The following is a 9,561-nucleotide window of genomic DNA, read 5'->3' as shown; positions in this document are numbered from 1 at the left end:
TTACAATGACGGCCTATCCCGGCCAAACCCTAACCCAGATGACGCTGGACCAATTGTGCACCGCCCTATGGGACTCCCAATCACGGTCGGTTGTGAAACAGCCTGGAAACAAACTAGGGTCTGTAGTGATGTCTCTAGCACTGAGATGCAGTGCCTTAGACCGCTGCACCACTCGGGAGCCCACTTATTAAGCTCACGTTATTCCATTATAACCAGGAATGGTTGAGAACCACACTTGTGCGACAATTTAAATTTCCCTGTAGACTTGTTTCGTCTCCCCAAGTTAATCCCTTCAGGCTTTAGCTCAGTGGGCTAATACACTCTAGTGGAGTGCAGTAGACCCGAGGGGTACAAGACAAAACAGGATCAATGAGTTAGCCAACCATCTTTGGTAAACCACCAGAAATAACTATTTATTTTCGGGTTCAATAAGAAAGCTAGACTTATGTGTCTTTGGTTGATGAGTCAATTAGACCATGTCAATTTCAAGCTCACTATTTCAGAATATTTAGGCAAGTTTGCTGGTTGAGTCATTAATCCTGCTTTGTAGTATGCCCCTCTGGGGTCAACACTTGTTGATCACACCATTATCACTATCAGGAATCATTAATTGCTGTTATTGTTGCAATTCCACTGTACCTCAAAATACTAACAGAAGAACAAATGCAAAACACAAGTGCATTGAACATTCATTCTGTTCATCCTCCTCATCAGGGATGAGGCCAGCCGAGTTTGCCATTTGGTTGTATCGTCAGAGAGGTCTGGGTGGCCGGTGAGGGCGAGAGATGCTCTTTGATGCAGATCTTGGCACCGGGTACTATAATGGACGGGCCACTCATTGTTGGTAAAAGATTGGAACTCCCAAATTTGCTACTGATTTGGCTGACAACCATGACTACCTAAGATGTATACTATGTTTAATTTCAACAGTCAGTAGACTACTGATATCACTCACTCAGCTGCACGATTCCTTATTAAAATCACCAAGGACATTAGAATTATTTTGCAATAGCGTCTAATTTCATCAATATTGTCATCTCTCTCATGATTATGGTGGACACATTTAATTCCCAATTACTAATTGCTCTTTTGACCAGTTAGATCAGACCTGAAAAACATCTGGTGTCAAAAAATCTGATTTGATTGGTCAAAAGACCAATTAGCGGACAAAAAAGATCTGAATTAGGCTGCCTGTGTAAACATAACCCACGGCGCGAGGATTACACAAGAATGTAGGCCTATAGTTTGTGTGTCCAGCCCCTGCCCATAAACTACACTACTCCTGCCCCCTCCAGTTACAGCAGCCTATGGATACAGTAGCTTATGAATATAGTACCAAATGTGGTGTAGAGACTCTATAGGACGAGTTCAGTTCAGTTCTACTCCAGGTGGTAATTGTAAGGTTGCCCCAACAGTAAGTTTAAAGAACATTTGTGGCAAAACCTAAATGTCCTGTTTGTTTTATATAGTAGATAGGCAGCTCACATCACGCCAGATCTCTCTAGTCATTCCTGGGATTCTAACCGGTAGCCTAAGGTTACTGGTCCACCTCTCTAACCTCAAGGCTACCCTCCGCCATAAAATGTCATCTTATTGACTTGTTTATTGATTGATTGATTCATAGCTAATGAAAACAACACTTATGCCTTATTGTGTTTGTGTAATGAAATGTAATGTAAAATTGCAAAGTAAGGGATAATTTTGTTTCAATATTTCGTTGCCTGGTTATAGACCTATTGTCATACAGAGTAACAACATTGCAAATATAGTCAGATTCACTGTCTGACAAGACTGGATAAAGGGAACATAGTACACATACAGTATACCCTACAACCACATCTCACTTAAAATACAACTTTAACATACAGTGCCTTCGGAAAGTATTCAGACCCCTTGACTTTTTCCAACTTTTGTTACATTACACCATTATTCTAAAATTGATTTAAAAAAAAAAAATCCTCAGCAATCTACAGACAATATACCACATAATGACAAAGTGAAAACAGGTTTTTAGACATTTTACCAAATATCAAATCCTTTGCTATGAGACTTGAAATTGATTGTCCTTGAGATGTTTCTACAACTTGATTGGAGTACACAGTTAAATAAAGGTTAAATAGAAGAGAAAAAAAAATAAAAATAGGTATATTAAATTGATTGGACAATTTTTATAAACACAACTGTCTATAAAAAGGTCCCACAGTTGACAGTGCATGTCACAGCAAAATCCATGAGGTCGAAAGAATTGTCCGTAGAGCTCGGAGACAAGATTGTGCCGGGGCACAGATCTGGGGAAGGGTACCAAAAAATGATGCAGCATTGAAGGTCCCCAAGAACACAGTGGCCTCCATTCTTAAATGGAATAAGTTAGGAACCACCAAGACTCTTTCTAGAGATGGCCACCTGGCCAAATTGGACAATTGGGGAGAAGGGTCTTGTTCAAGGAGGTGAACAAGAACCCAATGGTCACTCTTACAGAGATCTAGAGTTCCTCTGTGGAGATGGTAGGAAACCTGGCACCATCTCTACAGTGAAGCATGGTAGTGAAGGATGTCCTTGAGTGACCCAGCCAGGGCCTGGACTTGACCTGAAAATAGTTGTGCAGCAACACTCCCCATCCAACCTGACAGAGCTTGAGAACAGAGACAGAGAACAATGGGAGAAACTCTGCGAATACAGGTTTGCCAAGCTTGTAGTGCCATACCCAAGAAGCCTCAAGGCTGTAATCGCTGCCAAAGGTGCTTCAACAAAGTACTGAGTAAAGGGTCTGAATACTTATGTAAATGTATATTTTATTTTATTTTTATTTGCAAAAATAAAAAAATAAAACGTTTTTTTCTTTGGCATTATGGGGTATTGTGTGTAGATGAGGAAAAAAAACACAATTTTAGGGTAAGCCTGTAACGTAACAAATTATGGAAAAGTTCAAGGGGTTTGAATACTTTCCGAAGGCACTGTAAAATCCCTATAGATTACAATGACCGCAAAACCTAATTTCATATATGCCTGGAAAAGGTTTGGGGCTATAATAGGCATATATATATTTTTTTTAAATCACAATTTTCAAATAAGCCTACATTTAGACCCTACATTGTTCATCTCATATGCATACGTTGATACTGTACTCTATATCATCGACTGCATCCTTATGTAATACATGTATCACTAGCCACTTTAACTATGCCACTTGGTTTACATACTTATCTCATATGTATATACTGTACTCGATATCATCTACTGTATCTTGCCTATGCTGCTCTGTACCATCACTCATTCATATATCCTTATGTACATATTCTTTATCCCCTTACACTGTGTATAAGACAGTAGTTTTTTTGGAATTGTTAGTTAGATTACTTGCTCGTTATTACTGCATTGTCGGAACTAGAAGCACAAGCATTTCGCTACACTCGCATTAACATCTGCTAACCATGTGTATGTGACAAATAAAATTTGATTTGATTTGAACCCAAGTTTTATCAAAATATTAGGCTACCAATGACACCAAGAAAATACAGCCCAAACTGACAAATGTAGGCTGCGCCACAAATACTAGAAATAGTTATGCTGTATTGAAAAGACATGTAATATACTCACTCAATTAAACAGCTTCTCAAACTGTCAATAAATGTAATTCTGCAGGTATTGTTTTTTGAATAACGTGGGTATCCTATGATGGCTCAAAAACATTAAAGTATAGGCCTATTTTACAGAACATCTTATAAAAAAAGTACAATAGAATGCCTGACAAATATTACACATTAAGAAATTCTTTACATTGACCTCTTATCTTTCTTTGACCGGGATCCGATCGCGTTTTATCGATAATGCTCCATTTAAAGGTCGTTTCCGATTGAGCTGACATACTGTATATGCAGTGTTTACTGTGAACGCAGGAATATAGCCATTAAATGGTGCATTTCCGCAAAGCATGATGGGATTGAATCCCGGCCTAAGCTGTAAAAGTTGCAAACACACTTTTTGTGGTTGGTAGCATAAGGGCGCCTTCAAACCAGACAAACGGATGCGTAAAAAAATTATTAGGAATCCAGAACATTACGATCATCAAGTATCCTCCCTGGTCAGAAAAAAGGCATGGTTCCGTTCCAGTCGATGGCAGCTCCCTCCCATTTGGTCCTAACGGCCATCTCTACAGAGGGAAACCTCTTCTCTGGGTCTCCCTGGGTGTCCTTGATCCCTACCTCCCAGTGGTGGGAGTGAGTGTCTGGAACAAGAGAGGTGTTAATTAACAGTAAAGACATGAGTGCTGAATCCCAAATCAACCCCTAGCCCCTAACCTCTAGGCACTTGTGTAGATCTGAGAGGGTTGAATAAGTGTAAGCAGGGAATAATTCTGGGCCCTATGCCCATTGTTACTTGTGAGATGACAATCAAGCCATCATTTCGCTTTGATAAGCAAAAGTGTAATCAATTAGACCTATAGATTATTAAGATGCAATAAAATGCACATAATACATTATATTATACTCAATATTGAGACTGAGGGGTAAATGTGAATATATCAAATGATAGTCAGAGATACAGGTGCATGTAGTCCAACCTACCAATGGTCAGCAGGGCTGTGCTTTGTTGCGATGGCTGGCCATTGTAGAAGTACATGTGGAACAGGTGCTCCATCTTCCAGTCAGAGAGCAGGGAGCGGTTGGGACTGAAGAGGACGCTGTAGGTGCCATTGATACTGCACACCCAAATGGGCAACTTTGGTGTTTTCAGCATGCTTCCAACCTAGAGGGCGCCATAGGGCACAGATGAGATCTACACCTGGACCCAATATTTACAAAGCGTCTCAGAGTAGGAGTGCTAATCTAGGATCAGGTCCCCCATGTCCATGTAGTGTTAAGCTTTGTTAAAATTGGGGAGACTTGGTCTGAAAGGCAAACTTGATCCTCGATCAGCACTCCTGCTTTGCAACGCTTTATGGATATCGGCCCAGAGCAGTGCATCTCATCCTTTTTTGATACAAGGGACCAGCAAGCTATGATCCTGCCTCTTTGGAGGACTGCAGATCAAAATGAACACTGTAGAACTGACAAAATCAGTGTTAACTAAGCATCTGGGGTTCCGATTAGCAACATCCTAAGGACCGGTGCCGGGCCATGGACCAGGGATAGAGAAACACTGATCAAGGAGATATATCGAGTCATTTCTAGTAGCTCAGCCTCAGCCCTTAAATGACTAATGAAAGATCAAAGGACGGGCTGAGAAAGTATGGACAGTTTAGTGCCTGTGGGACCACCATGATAACTTTGGAAGAGTGATGCTGATCAACAGATCAAAGATTGACAGGCAGACAGACAGATGAACAGATAGACTGTAGAGCTGTAGATGCAGTAGATGCAGGGTCAGCAGCAGGTTATTGTCTCATGACAAAATTAATAATTAGCTGGCGAGTGCGCACGAGATTCGGTTCTGGGTGCTGAGATTAGCAGCAGTTACAAAAAGACAGGAAGGCACTGTTACTGTACCATGGGCAGCTTTGTACGCTCCAGCAGCTCGCGGCTCCAGTGCAGGTAGCCTACGGCGCTGCGAGCCAGGACGCCGTGTAGAGGCTTCTCCAGAGGGCTGCCGTCATCACCACACTGCAGAGTTCCATTGAATACATTGGGACTGGCTCGGCCAGTTAGCAGAAGATTCATCAGTGCCTGGTGAATACATAGAGACACAGCAGACGCATGATGCTTGTGTGATGGCTTAGCCATATTCCAATACAAAGCAATAGCTATTTACTGTATATAATGATATAATGGAATCCGTTTTTGCACAATAACACATTTATGCCAGGAGGTCTATCTTGAGGGAGGGCATAAAGCAGGCTCTTTTAAACTGCTGTGCTGCCTGCTGCTATCAACTGTTGGTAAAGCAAGGCGTTGCTGCTATAGCAACTGTTGATAAAGCAAGGTGCTGTTTGTGCATGAAGCCCACAAGCAAGAGTATGGCCCATTAAGAAACACTCCTCACACTTACCTGACGACACACAAAGTTGCCAAGGCTCAAATGAAGCAAGTGGGAGGTGGTACAGTCAAGATCCTCCCTCAACCTTCCAAAAAAAGATGCCTTGATTTAGTTAGTGAGTTAATCTTTTTTCTCCAAAAATGAGATGAATAGAAAATGTCCAGATTATTCAATTATATTGTTGTCAGGATGGTGTGTAACACCACAAAGTATTTTCTTACATAGAACATACTGTATTAACCGTCTTTACATTTCCTGAATTATTCACAAACCACAATGCACCTATCATTAAATGGTTGGTGCATTGTGGCTGTCGCTAAGGAGTCGCAAGTGTCAAACGCACGTTAGTTTGCAATTTCGTCATGTAAAAACTGGCACACTAACATTTTTCAACCCTTACACCAGGCTCGGCAATTTAACCGTAACATCAGGGCCCAGATTCACAAAACCTTAAGAAAAAAAAAGTATTCTTAACTCTATACTTAAGAAGAAACTTGGAAATATTTGAGGTGTGACCTTAAAAATGTGCGCCAATATGCCAATTTCAGTCAGCACAACTAGGGATATTGAAGGTCGACCAAAAGCTGGTGTTAGTGGTAACGCAATAAGGTTAAGGCATTGATTTTGCCAGAGGAGGCGCACACAGTAGCCTCATGTACCTCACCAATATTTTATAAAAATATCACGAGCAGCAAAACAGTTTGCATTTACCTTTTTTATTTATATTGGACATTCATTTTTGTCCAGCTTCTGTGAAAAGTTGAGTCATTAGTCAGTGACTGCACTATAAGAAGCATGTTCAGGAACATCAAGATATTTAAAAAGACTGCTTATTGTTTGTCATTTATCATTTTGTAAAAACAAATGCATCTTCCACTTTCTGGACCTACAGTAACTGTCAAATCGTGGGAATTCCAATCGCTGTGGTGCTGCATCCACTTGTAGGCTATATTTGCCTGTTTACCTTTCATGTGGAAAAGTCATACTAGCCATATCAATTCCGATGGTAGGCTATAGCCATACTGTATATTTATTTGGGAGCAGTATAATGGTGTGTACATTACCCCTTTATCTTTATATTGGATATTTTTCCAGCTCCTGTGAAAAGTGCAGATGTGCGTAAAACCCGCCATAGACTAAGTTGTCTTAATATCATATGCCCACGGGGAGCCAATATGCTGCCTGTAACTGTATTTAGACATAGCCTATTTAAAACGTTGTTTCATTTTATTAGTGAATGATTGTCTTTTTAGGTCTTATTAATAGTGAATTTAATCTTGCTAATTGAAGTTGGGCATGTCCATGGCTCAGACATAAGGCATTTTACAGTAGGCCTATCAGTGCAAACAGAGGCAACATGCCTAAAAGGGGCACAGGTGCCCCCTCAGGTTTGTCCTGTTAAAATACACACACACAAAAGCTTTAGAACACCTACTCATTCAAGAGTTTATTTTTACTATTTTCTACATTGTGGCATATTAGTGACAACTTCAAAATAATGAAATAGCACACATGGAATAGTGTATCGCTGCAGAATGATGTGGTAACCATGCTGGTTAAGTGTGCCTTGTAACGGTTTTGACTTGAGTTTATTGTTTATAGGGGTGCCAGGTAGGTTGTGCCTACCAGAAAAAATATTGATTTCTCCTTTTGGTTTGGAAGGGAGTGAGTCTCGTCTGGTCCGTCAAGTCTACACCAATACACAGGACTCGTGTAAAAAGTCAGGATGGACATACACTTTTCACAAAACCCTTAAAACATTGGAAATAACTTCCAAACAACTGTATTCTTTTGCATGGGTTGTATTAGCAACATAAATGATCACACACACAATAATATAACAAATAATGAGCTCTGGTTCCTCCAGAAAAGTCCTGTACCTCGGGCCTAAAAGAGTCCAGCCCGGTAAAGGAGTTCAGGGATCTCAAGTGACCTTAGTCACGCAATGTTTGTCCGTTCATGAAAGCGTAGCGTAAACCCAGTCTCAATCATACAATCAAAATATCAACTATTTTACCACACAAGCATAAAGCGTATCAAATCTCAATAAGTTTTCAACTACAACTGACCGCATAAATTATCACGGTATACATCAAACTAAAACAAATGAAATACCGTATGCAAATAAGTTGTGGTCAATCAGACAATCCTATCCGCCAACAGAGGAGAAAGGCCATGAAGAACCAGCGGAGAACAACTGAGATGTGTAGTCCAAAGGAAACAATGAGTGGATCCGATCCTGTTTAAACTTGAGACAAGGCTACAAAGCACACTTTAAATATAACAAAACAAACGGAGTAAAGAAGCTTTGGAAGTGAGAGTTGAACACATCCTCATTAGCGTCTCCATCGCAACCCCACTTTTTGCACAGCTGATGCTGGCTATTTAATTGGGAATTAAAGGGGAAGCGCCCTATTGGAAGGAGAAGCACTGAGACGGTTCAGGCAAATTCAGAGCCGTCACAGCCTTGAATTCTAAATACAGTGGGGCAAAAAAGTATTTAGTCAGCCACCAATTGTGCAAGTTCTCCCACTTAAAAAGTTGAGAGAGGCCTGTAATTTTCATCATAGGTACACTTCAACTATGACAGACAAAATGAGAGAAAAAAAATCCAGAAAATCACATTGTAGGATTTTTTATGAATTTATTTGCAAATTATGGTGGAAAATAAGTATTTGGTCACCTACAAACAAGCAAGATTTCTGGCTCTCACAGACCTGTAACTTCTTCTTTAAGAGGCTCCTCTGTCCTCCACTCGTTACCTGTATTAATGGCACCTGTTTGAACTTGTTATCAGTATAAAAGACACCTGTCCACAACCTCAAACAGTCACACTCCAAACTCCACTATGGCCAAGACCAAAGAGCTGTCAAAGGACACCAGAAACAAAATTGTAGACCTGCACCAGGCTGGGAAGACTGAATCTGCAATAGGTAAACAGCTTGGTTTGAAGAAATCAACTGTGGGAGCAATTATTAGGAAATGGAAGACATACAAGACCACTGATAATCTCCCTCTATCTGGGGCTCCACGCAAGATCTCACCCCGTGGGGTCAAAATGATCACAAGAACGACAAGCAAAAATCTCAGAACCACACGGGGGGACCTAGTGAATAACCTGCAGAGAGCTGGGACCAAAGTAACAAAGCCTACCATCAGCAACACACTAAGCCGCCAGGGACTCAAATCCTGCAGTGCCAGACGTGTCCCCCTGCTTAAGCCAGTACATGTCCAGGCCGTCTGAAGTTTGCTAGAGAGCATTTGGATGATCCAGAAGAAGATTGGGAGAATGTCATATGGCCAGATGAAACCAAAATATAACTTTTTGGTAAAAACGCAACTCGTCATGTTTGGAGGACAAAGAATGCTAAGTTGCATCCAAAGAACACCATACCTACTGTGAAGCATGGGGGTGGAAACATCATGCTTTGGGGCAGTTTTTCTGCAAAGGGACCAGGACGACTGATCCGTGTAAAGGAAAGAATGAATGGGGCCATGTATCGTGAGATTTTGAGTGAAAACCTCCTTCCATCAGCAAGGTCATTGAAGATGAAATGTGGCTGGGTCTTTCAGCATGACAATGATCCC

At 41.0% G+C, this 9,561-nt stretch overlaps 1 protein-coding gene across 2 annotated transcripts in view; it reads right to left on the bottom strand.

Moving 5' to 3' along the window:
• Positions 1 to 3,404: 3,404 nt before the first annotated feature.
• The window catches only part of mindy4b (MINDY family member 4B), a 35,641-nt gene continuing 29,484 nt past the window's right edge, over positions 3,405 to 9,561 (bottom strand). For both annotated transcript variants that reach the window (XM_024442030.2, XM_042295800.1), the window contains 4 exons: positions 5,986 to 6,058; positions 5,487 to 5,663; positions 4,566 to 4,746; positions 3,405 to 4,225 (listed from right to left, as the gene is read on the bottom strand). In XM_024442030.2, the coding sequence (XP_024297798.2) occupies positions 4,083 to 4,225; positions 4,566 to 4,746; positions 5,487 to 5,663; positions 5,986 to 6,058 (574 nt within the window). In that variant the 3' untranslated portion in view covers positions 3,405 to 4,082. The remainder of the gene's footprint in view (positions 4,226 to 4,565; positions 4,747 to 5,486; positions 5,664 to 5,985; positions 6,059 to 9,561) is intronic.

Source organism: Oncorhynchus tshawytscha, linkage group LG13, assembly GCF_018296145.1.
Source record: "Oncorhynchus tshawytscha isolate Ot180627B linkage group LG13, Otsh_v2.0, whole genome shotgun sequence".
In the NCBI taxonomy this organism is placed as follows: Eukaryota; Metazoa; Chordata; class Actinopteri; order Salmoniformes; family Salmonidae; genus Oncorhynchus; species Oncorhynchus tshawytscha.
This window is presented reverse-complemented; position numbering and strand designations above follow the sequence as displayed.